The sequence below is a fragment of the Nelumbo nucifera genome, chromosome 1 (genome assembly GCF_055504915.1).
Source record: "Nelumbo nucifera cultivar China Antique chromosome 1, China Antique-T2T, whole genome shotgun sequence".
Classification (NCBI taxonomy): domain Eukaryota; kingdom Viridiplantae; phylum Streptophyta; class Magnoliopsida; order Proteales; family Nelumbonaceae; genus Nelumbo; species Nelumbo nucifera.
In genome coordinates, this window is record NC_142649.1 from 132430796 (window position 1) to 132449187 (window position 18392).

Sequence of the window (18392 nt, forward strand, 5' to 3'; positions counted from 1 at the left end):
TGTAGAGCTGCCTTTTTCTTTGCCACGACCTCCCCCTGAGTCACGACCACCACCACGGCCAAATATGGAACCACCACGACCTCCTCGGGATGCATGTCCTCCCCCTTTCGTACCATGTCCACCTCCTCTGGCTGTCACAAAAGCCGATCTATCAAACTGTGTGGGATTCTCTGTCTGTCCCAAAGAAATCCTGCAAAGCCGAACAAACACTTCCTCAAGTGTAGGAAGGGTAGAGCCCCCCAATATTTGGGCCCTAACTGGTTCATACTCTAATTTCAACCCCACTAAGAACCTTGTGACATCTAGTTGTTTGCTCTGTTGTTGCTGAACCTTAACATTTGGAGTGAGAGGATGATAGACATTGAGTTCATTTCTGAGGTTTTTCATACTGGCATAGTACTCTTCTAGGGTTTTATTTCCTTGTTGCAGACCAAAGTACTCCTGATAGAGCTGATATACCCTTGTAGTATTATCTTGCCCAGAATACAGCTTCTTGGCATGTTCCCATATGCCCTTAATTGTATCTAAGAACATGAAGTTGGCACTTATTTTGGGTTCCATACTGTTCCATAGCCATGTCATGATTTAAGCATCCTCCTGTTCCCAATCATCAAACCCTGGAGAGTCAGCCGGTGGTTTATCTTCTTTCACATGCTTCACTTTTCTCTTTGCCTCGAGAAAAACTTCCACCGACTTGGCCCATGGAACATAGTTCTCACCATTTAGTTTAATTGTCATCTGTACACCTAGATAGTCAGAGGACACCACCACCACACTAGGTTTCTGATCACTATAGCCATCTCCCATTGCTGCCATGATACTCTTTCAATGCTGCCTCTAATCTGAATTCCCAATCACCAACTAAGTGTTGCTGTCAAGAGTTTGATGTTCCAGAACCTACAACAGTCCCTAAACACAATGATAGATACACACGCCTTTGTTCTTATCCACACCACTACTGATTTCACAAAAAACACAAACTACACCGACATTAATTCAGCACTTACTAACCACATGCAAGCTCTCTTACAACTACTCAACAGAGTTTGTGCATCACAAGCACCACCACACAGCCATAGCTATCACACAGACCTGCTTTAACGCTTTTAAGAGAGCACCACAAGACCAACAAGAACTCAACTAGTACCATTGCATTACACCTTGCACCATTCGGCCACCTACAGTAGCCCCTACACCATTCGGCCACCAGCAGCAGCCCTTACACCATTTGGTCACTGTAAACACAACCTGTTCTTGGAATTTTTCCAAGAACCAGGGCAACAACCAACCTAGTTCTCTAGGTTATGATCAGTCTTCTCAAGTTCTTGAAGATTTTCAACCCAGAAATACCAACAGCACAAAGAGAAGAGATAACCAACCTTCGTTTGAGAGCTTCAGCCAACCATTCACTGCTGAAGTTGTTTTCTTAGAAAAGGAGGTTCTGCGCACCAGAAAAAAAGAAGAGTTGAGATGTTTCAAGCCTGGGATGAACCACTTTTCTCCATTGATAGCCCAGAGAAGAAAAGGAGAGAACTGAAGTTGTCACGAACTGAAACAGGTCACGAACTGGGCTCTGATACCATGTTTCTACTATTGCTACAGTAGTCCGAACCAGTAAGGAGAAGAAGAAGAAGAATAGAAGAAGAAGAAGATGAAAGAACTGCCGAACCTGATAGCTAAACCCTATCAGTCGACCTCTTAATAGTGATTAGGCTCTAATTAAATGTACAAGGACTAAACTACCCCTACTTAAGTATGGGACAGAGAACCTCTAATAAGACTGCCACATAAGTTCATAACTTAACCAAGGTGAGTTGACTAATCTACCCTTATTCGGCTAACTCTAACATATATGTTATGGTTTCAAAATGTTTGCAAAAGGTTTTAATTATTCGGCTAACTCTAACATATATGTTATGGTTTCAAAATGTTTGCAAAAGGTTTTAATTCCCGGGATCCATGTGAGTAGAGAGTGCAACACTGTTCCTTGCAACCGAGGGAGAGGTCCTCTCTTGTCGGGTAGTGTTTGATCATTATGGGCTGAGAGGTTAAGTGTAAGACCATTGAGGGTAATACCTAATGGGCTAATCTTGCATCTGCCCACAGTCCTTGGGTTTTTATAAGGTAGCTTGGCCTAGGGACCACTTAGTGTAAGTGTTGGGCCCATTAAGAGCACATGGTGATGGGCTCAGGGGTTCACTGCCCATAATAGCGAATTCGGCCAAGCCTTATAACAAAGGCTAGGCTGAACCCATGTGGCTAATGTGTAGATCAATGTTTGAGTCCCCGCCATACAAGGAAACCCAACTAGGCAGCAGTCTGGAAGGTTAGTGAGCACATGGACTTAATAGGCCTAAAGCCCAATTCGAACCGGTCTAATTTGATTAGTTAAAGAAGGGGGCAGATCTGGGATTTGGATTAGTAGATAGGATAGGGAGTTATCCCTATCCACTCAGAGAGTCTAGATCCAAATACAGATTTGGATTTGGAAACTCCTAATAAGATATAAGATTAGGAGGGCTGATCTAATCTACAGATAAGATAAGGGTTTATCCTTATCTCTTAAAGAAAAGTCCTGATCTAAATATAGATTTGGATTAGGAAACTCCTAATGAGATTAGGAGCTCTCTTTAAGGCTATAAAAGGAGGAGGGCGAACCTCCATTCATATCATCACAACAAATCTCAGATCACAGAAAGAGAGAAGACAAGTACAGTAAGACTGCGCCATCTTCTGCTCTTACGCCCTCCTCCTGTTGTCGCCATTGCCAGTTCGTTCTCCACTGTAGGAGCGATCAAGAAGTGCCCTTGATATCAGTTTTTGGAGAAAAACTGATTTGAAGTCATGCTCACATACCCTCCATCGAATTCTTGCTGAAGGATTCGGTTCTTGTGAAGAACCTGTTGATTCTGCTCCACCCTACGTTGTGTCATGTTCAGTGGGAATAGTCTTTGGAGTTTTCCTTGGGTGTGAACACCTTCATTGGGAGATATTGTTTCTTCGTATCAGGTACCTCCCTCTCCTACCTTTTGGTTTCAGATCTGGTCCGGTTCTTGGTTCAAGATTGATCCTTAAAAATGCAAATTTTCTAAAACAGGGAATGTGATTCCCACATGGAAGAGAAATTTTTGAAATTTCGCTCTACCTACCTATAGGGTTCGGCTATCCATATGATGGATTTCTCATCCCCTTTAGAAGGGTAGGCCATCTCTGCCTCGCCGAAGCTAATGCACGGGTATACGGGAGCCAGACGAGCCTCGGCTCTGCCTAGACCTCACAGAGCCAGACAGGCTTTATCTCTACTTTGGCCACCCCTCAATACGGCAGGCCACTTTGTCCTCGCCAAAGCCAACACTTAGAAGAATGGGAGACGGGCGAGCCTCAGCTCAGCCTCGACCCCCACTCTCACGTCGATAGGTCATCTTGCTAGTTACCCAAGGAGTAAGGGAAAGAGAGCCAGGCGAGCCCCATGCTCCGCTCCGACCTCCCCCCATCACAGGCCTCTTCGGCCTTGCCTAAGTGAACACTTAGAAGGGCGTCAGGCTAGGCAAGCCCCGGCCTAGCCGCGGAGGCTTCGCCTTGGCCACCCCTCCACCATGCCTCTAACGTACAAAGTAAAGTAAACTGAAGAGAACTACACTTGTCTCATGCTGTGATTTTTCTCTTGGAGAGGCAATCACCCTTCGATAACAAAAGCATATGTGCAAAAACAATGCAAAAAATACAAGGAAAAACAACACAGCAAAGAACAAGTACAACATTTGAGGCAAAGATAAAAAATGTCACTGATTTTCATTATGTACAAAATTTTTTTGGCTTTACAAAATTGTTTCACGGCCCCTTAAGTCGAATACATGTACATAGTCAAAAAAAAGAAGAAAGAGAAAAAGCTTGGCATAAGCCTTGCCACCAACCGGAGGAGGAAGTGCAGAATCAGTAGCCTCTTCGGGAGAGTCAGGGATCACCTTCAAAGACTCGGTATCAAAGTCTGGAAGCACCGCCGCAAGTGCCTTCTTGGTGTCCTCAATCCCGTCCAAGTAAAACCCGGAGGCGAGATTGGCCAACTCATCGGCCCGTTTCCCTGCCTCCTGGGCCCTCTTCTCAGCATCGACTGCCTTCTGTTCGGCCTCCGCAGCCCTCTTAGCTGCCTCTTCGGCCCTCTTCTTTGCCTCATCCACCCGCTTATTCGCCTCAGCGGTGTCTGCCTCGGCCTGCTGGAGACGCCGTTCGGCCTTAGAAATGAGGCTCCCTATGCGAGCCCTCTCCATTTGCTCTTTGGAGAGGATATCCTGCATCTTCTTCAGCTTCTCTTCGGCCTTATAGTGCCTCCTTGGGGTGTCACCGGCAGAACTCCCGGTGCGGGCCATCTTCTGTTGCGGTTGATCCCCTTCGGCCCCCTCGGCCAGCCTCTTCCTTCCTCGACCTCGTCGGCAAGCCTCCTTGGCACCTCAGTCAGCTACTGTTGCGCTTGCTCGTCGCGCCCCGACTGGCCCTCCTCGATGGGCCCCTTCCTCTTCGCGGGGATCTGTGGAGTGGCTCCCTTCGGGGGAGCTGTTGAAGAAGTCCCTTTGGCAAGGACCTGTGCTTTCGTCCCCTTGGCAAGGACCTGACAGGAAGACCCCCCCTTCGCAGGGGCCGATGCCTTCTCTTTCTGGCATGCCCCCGACGGGCCTCTAAGGCGTCTGTCTGCTAGCCTTCACCCGCTCCTTCTGTATTACGTGGGCATGGTCAAATATGGCCTTCCGAGCATCCATCAGCACATCTGCAAACAAAATAGCAGTTAGTACCATTACACAAAGATGAAGATGAGGAAAATGTGGAAAGGAATTGCGTGGCCTATCCTATCGAGGGGGCAGGGCTGAGCCCTGCGAAAACCAATGGAATCTCCTCCTCCACCAAGGGTTGGGCTCGGACTCTCCCCAGATTGAGCAACCGCGCGAGATTGTCACTCTCATTCGTAAGCAAGGGGCACTTTTCTCCGCAGACAAGCTGGCCTCTCCCCACCCCGACTTCAAGAACCAGCCCTCGGGACAAGACAAAAAGAAGTTTTTACTCTTCTAGTTGTGTACGGAAGAAGGGTTATCTATGGACTTAGACTTGCGGGGCTGGAAGTAGAAGACTAGCTTCGGAAGTGTGCTTCCTCAGCGCGAAGACCGCTTGGAAGAGCTTCGGTGTCAGCTCCACCCCCTGGAGACGGGTTGCCACCAGCATCGCCACAATGGTTCCTATCTTATTGGGCGCCAGTTGACTAAGGGTAATCCCATACACCCTTAGCATGTTAGTGATCAATGGATGAAGTGGGAGCCAAAGACTGAATTGGAGGAAGTATTGATAAACGCAGATCTCCCCCTCCTTGGGAGTTTACGGCCGATCACCCACCTCGGGTGCCCTTACTCCATAGAACGAAGGGATGAAGTATTGCCTCGTCAGGGCCTTGACCCGATCCCAGTCCAGAGAACCTTCAAACTCTAGGCGAGAAGGATCAGTCTCGGCCGCCGCCCCGGCAACACTCTCAACCCTCGTCCTGGGGACAAGGTCTGGGTCCTGCTCCCCCTCGGCCTCCTTCGGCGTCACAGATGCGGCGCTCTCACAGGGAGGGTCATTGCCTCGGCGGATAACTTCAGCTCCCCCGTAGGTTACCCTCTCCCGAAGCACCTCCACCTCGCACTGAAGGAGAATAGAAACAAAAGGGCTTAGAGGGGAAGGGGGAGAAGGGGTTCGATTGGAGCTCCCCTCTGATACATTCGTTCATAGCACTCAGGTCCAGAATTTGAGAAAGACAGTGTTGGAAATTACCTAAAAAGGGGAGTGGAAGAAAAAGAAGTGAAAGTAGAATGTTGAAGACTAGAGAATCTGGGAGTTAAGTTCACTCGAAGGCAAAAGCACTTGGAGGCAAAATGACAAGAATTCTGCTATCGAAGCCCCTATTTAAAGAAGAACGAACGACCCAGATTTCTCGAGATCCAGCAGCTGAGAAGCCACCGCCTCCACAACCCAATCATGGCGCGCCGCGTGACGCTCAGCCTCGGAAGGCGAAGCGATGCGCTGATAACGACTCAGATCATTTCAAATCTAACGAAGGAGAAGCACCTCCGATCCAGCCGCGCCGCACCCCCTTAGCGCTCACCCTTGGAAAACGAAACGATGCTCAAGACGGACCAGCACGTCTGCCCAAAGCGACCTGTTCCCGTGAGCATGAACACCAGTTCAACTGGAAAGCTGTCCCGCACACGGATCCTCGGGCCTCAAAGGCCCCTCAGCCTAAACATCCTTCGGCTTCACAGGTCCTCGGCCGAAACAGCCTACGACTCCCTAGGTCCTTGGCCCAAATGACGGCACCAGAGCATCCGCACTAAGCGCGCCTCCCGGGTCACTTGTTCGAAGCAGCAGTGCCATAGACCACTCGCAACCTCGACCCAACTTACGAAGACGAATCAGACAGAGATGCGAAAGAGGACACCACTGTAGGGTACACCTCGGCTACCGGGCCTACTGGCGCTCACCATTACTAGTCCCATCAGCCGAAACCAAATTTTTCTCCTCGGCCTCGGGAGTGGGAGGCAAGTGATGTGGGGTGACCCAACCCATCCCATTCAGGGCTGGGAGGCCCAGCCCACGAGTGCCAAATCTAAAATGAGATCCGCTACAACAGGGGTTACCCTAATCCCCTCATACGGAACCAATTGCGGGGTCCTTCTAAGCCTATTGTACGCTTCTGTACGGCTTCCATCGCAGGCGTTCATCCGCACCTAACTCCAAGCAACTAGGGGTGCCCCCTCTAGGTAAAAGGAGGAATCAGATACAATCTACAGTCCGAATCTGGAACTGGACTCACAAACTATATTCGGATTCCCCTCTTCGTGCCCCGTACTAACTTGAACGTCGGAGACTACCTCGAGTTATTACGCAGGGCCTCTGACGTATTCAGTACCTCGGCCACCTATGTAGGGGCGAAATTAATTTGCTGTCCTCGGCCAATCCGAACATCAACACAATCCAATCTTTTTTTTTATTCTTTTTTTCTCTCTTGAAACTAATGTTCCGTAGGAAGAAGAAGAGGAAGAATGGGCCGAAGCCTCTGTTTTGTATTTGAATTAGAAAGCTATGTAAAAAGTTTATTCGAATATGCGAATATGACAGACCTTTTAAATCCTTCGCTTCCATCTGCAGATCCACCGATTACTCCTTAGCTTCCCTCACTGTGTTAGGGATTATAGGGGATTCGATCATGGGATTCAAAACGCGGGCACGATGAACCACCGGCGACCTTGAAGACGAAACTGGTTTCCGTAGCAACGACTCAACTGGAAGGAAGCGGCAGAGGTGGTGCTTGGACAGAGATTTCGGGAAGAAAAAGTCTCGAGCAAGGAAGCAACCATGTATTAAATGTGAGGGGCTTTTTGGTAAACATTTAGGTAACATATAATGGGGGTGGAGTTATAAAAACCAATTTATGAATTGATTGGCACTGTAATTTCAGCCACCGTACAAGGTTAGACGAAACTGTGAATTCTGCGATGGAGAGATCGATAAAAACACCTAAATGCACAGCAGCCGGCCCTTCAGCCTCTTGCTTTTTAGGTTATATATAAGATTAAGTATTTTCAAATTTTAATTTAACCAGTTGCGCTAACGTCAGCCCCTAAAAAATAGGATATATGTTGATCAAACCCTCGATATGCATCTTCAGACGTATGGGGGTGTATGAATATTTTGAACCTTGAGCCTTGCAAGTAAGGCTGCACTGTTTGCGATACAAACATTATATCATTGAATCGGGGTATTTCGACTTCGTGAGTATTTGGCTGCCAAACAAAATTGAATCGTTTAAGAGGAGAATGCATTGTGAGGTTGGATTGGGATTTGGGCTGGATTTCCCTTTTTTTTTTTTTTTTTTGATAGGTACAGCTGAGCATGGATTGAAAAACAAACTAAATAACAAAGGAACAAACCGCACCCATTTTAAATAGCACATAAATGGGTCTAACTCAACCCATTCACTTAAAATCAGAGAGAGAGAGAGAACTGCAATCAGATTCAAGTGGTTCGGAACTCACTGTCCAACTCCAACCCATTCCACATCGAGCCTGATTTCCATCTAGACATTTGAAATGGGTGGATTGGATGGGTTAGATGAGAAAAATTGCCACCATGGCACCTTCAGCGACAACAATCTTTCCATAATTAAATCAAAATCTTAACCAAACAACTTTTTACGAAAACAAATATTGCATAAGCATAAGCATATTGACCGCTAGGATTCAAAATAATTAGTTGGCGATGTGCTTAGCTACAACTACAAGTATGGACCATCTCATGCAGTCTTTTATACAAATCACATCAAAATCAAATCAGTAAATGAGAACTCACAAGTTTACAACATTTACACTCCATACTCTCATTTTAGGAAGTGAATAAACATTAGCCACGTGCAGCACGTGCAATCAGAGAGAGAGACAGGGAGAGAAAAGAGTGAGCTGAGTTTGACAAAGAGATGGAGTAAAGAACGAGAGGAGAGAGGACACAAAAGGAAAAAAAAAAAAAAAAACACCGCAGAGTTACAAGTGGTAGGGAAGCCAGATATGAAGAAAGAGAGTGGAGCTCTCTTTTGTACAAGGAATATATACATATATACAGTTATTATACGTTTATATATAGATGCCAAAGAAAAGCATTAGTTCGCTGGTTATGTCAACTACCATTTAAGTGGAACCTCCCAATTGGGATTCCTGTTGCAAGCACCATTCCTTTGTTTTCAGATATTGAAGAAGCATCTGCTGCTCAGATCTCAAGTCCCCAGCACCAGCAGTACCATACCCGAAAGCGCCTGGCTGGTAACCACAAGAAACCTTATCCAGTCTCTGTTCATTAGTACCATATACAAGAGAAAAATCTGGATACAATGATGGGACCTCCAAGTACTTCACTGGATTAACAAGTAAAGGGTTCATCCAACGATCATAAGGATTTGGCCTGTAAACATCATGACCATGAAACATTTGAAGATTACTAGGTGAAACGAACTGGGTTGGCCAAGTATTGCCATCCAACCGATCAAGATTGAGATTTCCCTGGAAGTTACGATTCCATTGAGCATAATCTGTTTTTCCTCTTAATGGGGTATATCCATTTGTGAACCCAGGGGCACCAGGATAAAAGCTGTCTGGACCCTGAGTTCCAACCCAATTTGAGCAAGTGTTTACTCCTGAGTAATTTTGCAACCCTGGCATATGCTTAATGTCCCCTAAATCCTTGCGTTCGAAATATTTATATGAATCACCAATAAACCATGTGGCATCATCTGGTAGCAATGGTGCAGATGGTAATGGGGTTGAATAAGGAGGTGGTGAATAATGAGTACTTGAAGATGCATACCCAGGACCAATGACAGAATCCCTCTCAGAAAGGAGATCATATGTACAATGTGAAGCAGAATTGGGAGAAGTTACTTTCTTATCTTGCTGACCTACTGGAATTCTACTAATGGAGAGATTGGTCATGGATGCATTAACAATGTCCTCAGTGAACCCAGTGCCATATTTACCAGTATCAGAGGATTCTTTCATTTCTGAGGTGCCTAAATTTTCTCTGTTAAGGACCCATGAACTGAGGGAGGGAGGCCCAGCAGAAATGCCATTTTCGGAAAATGGGCATGTTACTGAATCCCCTGTAAAATTATCATTGTATCTGAATGTCTTGTTGCAGCTAGAACCAGTGGTGTTTGAATTCAAACTGGATGAATCAATGCAAGGCTGGCTTTGGGCAACATGTAATGAATAACCACGATGCAAGCATTCACCAGAAGGTGGTGCAAGAGAAGTTGTAGCTTCAGGAATATAAAGTGGTGCTGAATTATATCTTGTGAGGGGGTTGAAGAGAATAATTTCTTCCTCTTCCACAGCAGCAGAGCTCCCAAGCAAATCTGCACTATTCTGATTACTTTCATTAACCAGCATTTCAGCTTCTTCTGAAGCTACATTATTCTTCTCAAACTCAGGAGGATACTGCTGTAAATCCTGTACTTTGACATCAAGGGTAGATTTATCTGCTGCTTCTAATTCTCTCCCTTGAGGCACTGTCATTTGCTCTGCTGTACAGAATTTTCTACCAATTTTATCATAAAAGATTAACTTCTGACATCCGTTTGATCTGTTCACAACCTTCATGGCAGCAAGAAAGATACGCTGAAAACGAATTTGACATTCATGTCCATCTTCAAATCCATTTCTCTCTTTAGTTGAAAAATCTAGTGGAGCATGACAATGAGTAGCTGGTGCAAATCCCCGTAATTCATGATCTTCCCATAGGGCAGTATGATCTGGAGACTCAACTTCACCCCCTTTATGGTCAAGCCGGTTCAAAAGATCAACAAAAGCTCGAAAAAAATAGCTCACTGCATTTTCATATCTTTCATCAGCCTCATTTTTTTCTGATATATCCAGTATGTCTACGAGCAACTCCGCAAATACTAAGATAGCTGGTAGAAGAGGGCAATGGTCCACAGGATCAGCCATTACACATCTATCAACGAGGTGACCCACACATATGAATGTTGAAGTTAATGCCAGTTGTATCAAAACAGGCTGCTGCATGTCCTTAAACTGTTTTAACTGTTGTAATTTTGGGCTCACACTTAGAGTATGGATGGTGAAGACAAGTATAGAGACGAGTTGTAGTGCTCTGAAAGGGCCTGTCCTAGCTGCGTGCATATGCTGATAGGACTCCAATACAGCCTTTAACCTCACATCATCAAATGATAATATAGCTTCCAATTCTCTTATTGTAGAAGTGAAAGTAAAAGAGAAATCGTCCAAACTGCAATGTAATTAGAAGAGCCAAATTCAGAACTTTGGCATTGTATAGGCCAGCATGCCAGTTTGCAATCAATCTATATGGAATTAGTTACATCACAAGTAAATGGGAAAATACACAAAAAGATTAGGCATAAAAAAATAGAAAGGAAGAATGGAGAAGATTAGATGCAGAAAAGTTTCACAAGACTTGTCTAATATACTTGCTTGAATTGATAATGTGATCCCAGTTGTTCAATGCACTTGTAATGAACCTAGTACATAACACAATAACAGCGAGCACAAATTTTTTTTTTTTTTTGATGAATAACAGAACACTTTCATTAAGATAAATTATTAAAGTACAAGGAATCAGCCATCCCAGAGGTTGAGATGGCCTAAGCCAGAGCTGGTTCTAATAAGATAAACAGTACATCAAGTAGAAATCCCATCCCCCCAGAAGAGATTCTCTCTTTTTAACCCTTGTCTTGCTAAACCATCTGCCAAACCATTGGCAGCTCTGTAAATCCACCCAACAGCAACAAATCTGCCTCTCTTTAGCTCATTGATCTCTCTCATAAGGTGTCTATACTTCCTTGGGAACTTTCCTTCATTACGTACCCACTCCACCACCACTTTTAAATTCCTTCCAATGATGATATTGCTTAAGTTGTTTCTCTTGGCCAGATTTAAAACTTGTAGCACTGCTAGAATTTGCACTCTAACTGCATTTCCATGGCCTGCTGGTCCAAAATAAGGTTCAATTATACTCCCATCATGATGTCTAAAGACTTACCTGATGCCAGAGGGGCCTGGATTGCCTCTGCTACAAACATCAAAGTTAAGCTTGATTAATAGATGTGGGGGTTCAACACAATTTGGTTGAATAGTGACTCTGGATATGACTGAGTTAGCTATCAGCCCCCAATTCCTGAAGATGTCATCAAAAGTAAAGGCGCTGAACAAGCTTAAAGACTTCACCAAATGCACAACTCTTACACAGGTGAGATCAATGATGGCTCTTCTATCCTGAAACTTATCCTTAAATAACCTTCCATTCCTTTCCTCCCAAACAGTGAGCACAAATTTACACTTTACCCAGTTACCATTAATATAAATATATCTCCAACCCTTCTAATAATGCAATGTAGACATAACGCCTAAACATCACTAAATATGATATGTTTATAAGAAATGCTTTACTGTTGTTAGTGTAGGGGTATTTATGTCTTTATACTTATGTTGAGGTTGTTGATTTGTAATATTATATTAGAACTAGTGTCTCTCACTTAAATAAGGGCACATGTGTCTTTTCCATTATATTAATAATATAAAAACATGTCTGGCCGAATGGGAGAGTAACTTTTCCCTAATTCGAACCAGACTTTTCTTCTCTCTTTTTCTCCTCCTTTCTCTCTTTCTCTTTCTTCCCTCTTTCTTCCTCTTTCTTCTTGGCTGTTATCAGACTAACAGAACTCAAAGGCAGGCCAAATTATAACATGGTATCAGAGCTCAACTAAGCAACTCGGATCTGCCCAGATTTCTGTTCTCTGCGCACTCAATCTAGGGTTTTCCCTTGATTTCTCTGCCATCGATTGGAGATAAGGGAAAGAGCTGAAAATGAGTGGTTGCCCTCTTCCCTTGGAGGTTTCTAAGCCTCTAGTTCTGTCTTGTGTGGTCGGTTGCTGTGGTTTCTAAGAAGCCCTCCCCTAATCGATGAAGAGTAGAGGGCTGATTCGTGTGGTGCAGTGGGTGTCTTGTGTGGACTGATTTTCTTCTCGTGTGGTTTGTCTTTCAAGTGATGAGGTAAGAGATTTCTATGCATATTTTCTGTTATGAATCAAATAGGAATTAGGTTTTAGATCGTATGATGGAATTTCAGACTGTAGTGTGCTAGGGTTTATGCTGTTTTTTTTGTGTGATTCGCAGGAGGAGTGGTGCTCATATAGTGGTGAGATTTCAGGTAGTCGTAGGGTAGGGTTTGTGGTGTAAAGAGTGCAATCTTCAGCAATAACAAGTGCTGAAACCAGTGTGATCAAACAGTGTGCAGTGTGCCAAATTCAGTGATAATAGAATTCAGCAATGGGAGATAACAGTGATAGAAAATCTAATGTGATGATACCTACTGACTACCTGAATGTTCAAATGACCTCCATTAAACTGAATGGAGAGAATTATGTACCTTGGGCTAAATCTGTAAAAGTTTTTCTGAAGGCAAAGAAGAAGGTGAAACACATAAGGGAGGAGAAACCCTCCACTGATTCTCATGAGTATGAAGACTGGGAACAAGAGGATGCACAAATTATCACGTGGTTATGGAATAGTATGGAACCCAAGATTAGTGTAAACTTCATGTTTCTTGACACTGCCAAAGATGTGTGGGACCATGCTAAGAAGTTGTATTCTGGTCAAGACAATACAACCAGAGTATATCAGTTGTATCAGGAATACTTTAATCTGCAACAGGGCAATCAGAGTCTTGAGGAGTACTATGCTAGTATGAGAAACATCCATAATGAGTTGAATGTTTATCACCCCCTCACTTCTAATGTCAAAATTCAGCAACAACAGAGAAAACAGCTTGACGTGACTCGATTTTTGATTGGGCTGAAATCTGAGTATTGAACCAGTACGGGCTCAAATACTAGGAGGGTCAGCTCTCCCTTCTTTAGAATAGGTGTTTGCTCGACTTCAGAGGACTTCTATTAGATCTACTGAGAACTCTAATTCTCAGATAGATCAGCCTTTGTAGTGTCAAGGGGTCGTGGTGTTAGAGGTGGAGCTCAAGAAGCTCAGTCTGGCCGTAGTGGTAGCAATGGTCCGATATATGGCCGGAGTGGTGGTGGTGGACCTACATATAACCGTGGTGGTGGTCGTACTGGAGGTAGAGATTTAGGGGAAGCCCGTGGTAGAGGACATGGCTCAGGTCCAAGGAGGTGTACTCATTGTGGTATGGATGGACATACCATTAATTATTGCTATGACTTTCATGGTCCACCCTCAACCTAGGCCAATCATGCCATGACTAGTGACACCAGTTCTAGTTTCAGAAAGGAGAATTGTTCAGCTGATCAGATGCCTCCTACATCCACAGATGGTTCCGGGAAAGAGATTGTGAGTGTTCCCCGTGATAAATGAGAGGTTTGTCCAATCCACATCTCAGCAGAACACGGCTACTTTCACACACTCAGGTATGGCTTATTTGGCATCCACACCCAATCCCTGGATTATTGACTCTGGAGCCTCCGATCACATGACTGGAACTCCAGGTGTGTTTTCTTCTCTCTCTCATTGCTCAACATCACAATCTGTTACCCTTGCTAATGGTTTCACATCCTCCATTTGTGGTGTTGGTAATGTTGACCTGGACCCTACATCCCTATCCTCAGTTTTGTATGTCCCTAAATTTCCGTTTAACCTTATGTCTGTTAGTAAGTTGACCAAGTCACTTAATTGTTCCATTACCTTTTACCCTTCTATGTGTGTTTTTCAGGATCTCAAGACGGGGATGAAGATTGGTGGAGGGCATGAAGCTGGTGGATTGTATTATCTTAATGGTAGTGGAAGAACATCAACAACTCTCTAGTCATCTCTCTCTCCTCTCTAGTGGCACTGTTGATTTGGTCATCCTTCGCTGAAAGTTTTGAAATCTTTGGTTCATTTGTTGAGTCAACTTTCTGTTTTAGATTGTGAGTCGTGTCAGTTTGGGAAACACCATCGTGTTCCCTTTAGTTCTAGGGTTGATAACAGTGTGTCGAGTCCTTTTTCTTTGATTCACTCGAATGTTTGGGGTCCTTATAAAGTGATGTCATACAATGGATATAGATAGTCATTTTTGTTGATGATTTTTCAAGGATGGCGTAGCTCTATTTAATAAAAGAAAGAAGTGAATTATTTACCATCTTCCAGAAATTTTATGTTGAGATTCACAATCAATTTGGTGTTCACATTAAAATTTTTCGTTCTAATAATGGCCGTGAATATTTATCTTCATCATTTCAAGAATACTTGGACCAACATGGCATTATACATCAAACCTCATGTACCTACACCCCACAACAAAATGGGGTGGCTGAGAGAAAGAATCGTCATCTCTTGGAAACAGCACGATCCCTCATGCATCACATGAATGTTCCCAAACCCTTTTGGAGTGATGCGGTGCTTACTTCTTGCTTCTTGATTAATCGGATGCCCACATCTATCCTTGATGGTCATTCCCCATTTACTACCCTGTTTCCCACCTTGTCTTCGTTTCCTCTTTCTCCTCGGGTATTTGGGTGTGTCTGCTTCGTCCATAATCTGGGCCCCGGGAACGACAAGTTAGATGCACGACCCCTTAAGTGCATCTTCCTTGGCTATTCTTGGACCCAGAAAGGGTATAAGTGTTACCATCCTAGTTCTCGATGTTCTTTTGTGTGTGCTGATGTTACCTTCTTTGAGTCTACTCCGTTTTTCTTGGGGTCCAGTGATGCTTCTTCCTCCTCATCACCTCCCCTCTTCCACTTCCAGTTGTCGATTCTGTTCCCCTTGTTCCAGTTGTGACCAAGTCCTTACCTCCAGTGCCACCACCTATTGAACGCCCACCTATCCGTCAAGTGTATACACATCACCCACGTGTATCGACTGCTACTCCTCCGGCTCCATCACCATCGACAGATCCAACAGTTGTCTCCACACCAGCCCTGAACCCAGTATCTGATCTTAATCTTCCCATTGCCTTGCGGAAAGGTAAACACACTTGCACCCTTCATCCTATTTCTAATCATGTTTCACTCACTCACATTTCCACCTCCCATCGCCAGTTTATCTCTTTGTTATCCTCAGTTGTTGTTCCTACGGATGTCCCCCTTGCCTCTCCAGGGTGGTGTCGTGCAATGGAAGAAGAGCTCTCAGCTCTACTTCATAATCATACTTGGGACCTCACCGCTCTTCCTCCTGGGAAGTAGGTTGTCGGTTGTAAGTGGGTTTATACTGTTAAGTATTTGCCTGATGGTAGTGTTGAGCGCTTGAAAGCTCGATTGGTTGCAAAAGGGTACTCCCAAACCTATGGTATTGACTACACAGAGACCTTCTCCCTAGTTGCTAAGATAGGGTCGGTTCGTGTTGTGATCTCTCTTGTAGCTATATATGATTGGCCCCTATATTAGCTTGATATCAAGAATGCCTTTTTGCATGGTGATTTGCTCGATGAGGTCTACATGGAGCAACCACCAGAGTTTGTTGCTCAAGGGGAGGATGGTAAGGTATGCAGACTAAAGAAGGCTATATATGGGTTTAAACAGTCTCCTCGAACATGGTTTGGTAGGTTCAGTGAGGTGGTAAAGAAGTTTGGTATGAAACAGTGCCAAGTTGATCATTCCGTCTTCAATCATGACTCTCCGACAGGAAAAATACTATTGGTGGTGTATGTAGATGATATTGTTATTACCGGGAATGATAAAATGGGCATTGACAGGTTGAAGACTTTTCTACAGGAACATTTTCAAACAAAGGACCTTGGTAAATTGAAATATTTCTTGGGGATAGAAGTAGCAAGGTCTAAGCACGGTATTAATTTGTGTCAGAGGAAATATGTGCTTGATTTGCTGGAGGAAACAAATTTGTTAGGTGCTAAACCAGCTGAAACACCTATGGAAACAAATACTAAGTTATGATATGGGTGAAGTGTTTGAAGACCCTGGCAGATACTGATGACTTGTCGGTAAACTAAACTACCTAACCATTACTCGATGAGATATTTCATTTGCGGTTAGTGTGGTAAGTCAGTTCATGTAGAAACCTCTAGTTCCTCATTGGAATGCGGTTCTAAGAATTGTGAGGTATTTAAAAGGGGCCCCTGGTCGTGGTTTGATATACAAAAGTGGTGGAACACTTGAAATAGAAGGGTATACTGATGCTGACTGGGCTGGTTCTATGTCTGATAGGCGGTCTACCATAGGTTATTGCACTTCTCTGGGGGTAATCTGGGGACATGGAAAAGTAAGAAGCAGACAGTTGTGGCAAGAAGCAGTGTAGAGGCAGAATATAGAGCTATGGCACATACTGCTTGTGAATTAGTGTGGCTAAGGAACCTTCCACAGGAGATAGGATACAACATTAATACTCCAATGAAGCTCTATTGTGACAATCAGGCTGCAGTTCATATTTCTTCTAATCCGGTGTTTCATGAAAGAACCAAGCACATAGAGGTTGACTATCACTTTGTGAGAGAGAAGGTGCTGAATGGAGTGAGACAATGCATACGTTAATACAGGAAAAACCAGTGGGCAGACTTATTTACAAAAGGGTTGAGTCGGGGAAGAGTGGACTACATATGTAACAAGCTGGGATTATATGATATATACTCACCAGCTTGAGAGGGAGTGTTAGTGTAGGGGTATTTCTGTCTTTATACTTATGTTGAGGTTGTTGATCTATAATATTATATTAGAACTAGTGTCCCTCACTTAAATAACGGCACATGTGTCTTTTCCATTATATTAATAATATAAAAACATGTCTGGCCGAATGGGAGAGTAACTTTTCACTAATTCGAACCAGACTTTTCTTCTCTCTTTTTCTCCTCCTTTCTCTCTCTTTCTTCCCTCTTTCTTCCTCTTTCTTCTTGGCTGTTATCAAACTAACAGAACTCAAAGGCAGGCCGAATTATAACAACTGTTAACAACTCAATATGTTCTCTCAAACCTGATGCTAATGAAGTGTAAGATCACATTGACATAATGGTTGAAGTGTTTTACCAAATTAATAATATGGCAATAATAGATTTCAACGCCTGTCATGTAATACTCTCTTATCACCAAGCTTGATACTTCTGGTTGACAAACTGTAGAACTTTGCATTTCAGGTTGTCAGGAGAAAATTAAGTTGCACATCTGTAGTACTTTATAAACAGGTTGCACTCTTCTGTTGGGGAACGTCAAGATCAAGAATAGAGGATACAATCATCCCATACAAGGAGAAAATCTTTAAAGCTTCTTTTTATTTTTTTTTCTTTTGACTGGTTAGCAAATCTTTCAAGTTCAAATAGTAGCAGAACTGTTGACTGAAAAATAAAGGAAAAACTGAAAAGAAAATAAGAGAAAGCAAGAGAGAGATGGAGAGAAGAGAGAAGAAAATTGAAAAGGAAGAAAAATGCAACCGGGGGGGAGGGCATAAGTATAGAGATGGAAATTTTCCCCATTCCCACTGGGTATCCAGTCTCCCCAACCCAATGGGGTCGGTGATGGAGATTGGCTTGGCAGGGAGGGGATGGGGATGGGGATGGCGGATGGGGATCAATAGGGATCCCCAACCAGGGACAGGGTTGGGGATGGGGAGTGAAGTCCCCACCCCCCGACCCCAATTATATATACACACACACACACACAATATTATTTATATTTTAAAATTTTCTTTATTTTAAGTAAATTTATTTTCCAAAAAATACTGTTAATTAAATATTTTCAAGGATTTGGGTTCCCACGGCCATAGGGAACCCGTCTCCATTAGGGATCGAGGATGGAGGATAACTTTTATCCTTGGTGGGGATTGAGGTGGGAGATGGGGATTTATTTCAAAGTCGGAGTCAGGGCCCCACCGCCATTCCTACATAAGTATTCTGGC

At 43.9% G+C, this 18392-nt stretch overlaps 1 protein-coding gene across 8 annotated transcripts in view; it reads right to left on the reverse strand.

Moving 5' to 3' along the window:
• Positions 1 to 18392, reverse strand: part of LOC104608200 (Telomerase activating protein Est1) — a 54610-nt gene that overhangs the window by 23081 nt on the left and 13137 nt on the right. For all 8 annotated transcript variants that reach the window (XM_088894294.1, XM_010274117.3, XM_010274114.3 and 5 more), the window contains one exon: positions 7143 to 10815. In XM_088894294.1, coding sequence (XP_088750420.1) covers positions 8703 to 10815 — 2113 coding nt within the window. In that variant the 3' untranslated portion in view covers positions 7143 to 8702. The remainder of the gene's footprint in view (positions 1 to 7142; positions 10816 to 18392) is intronic.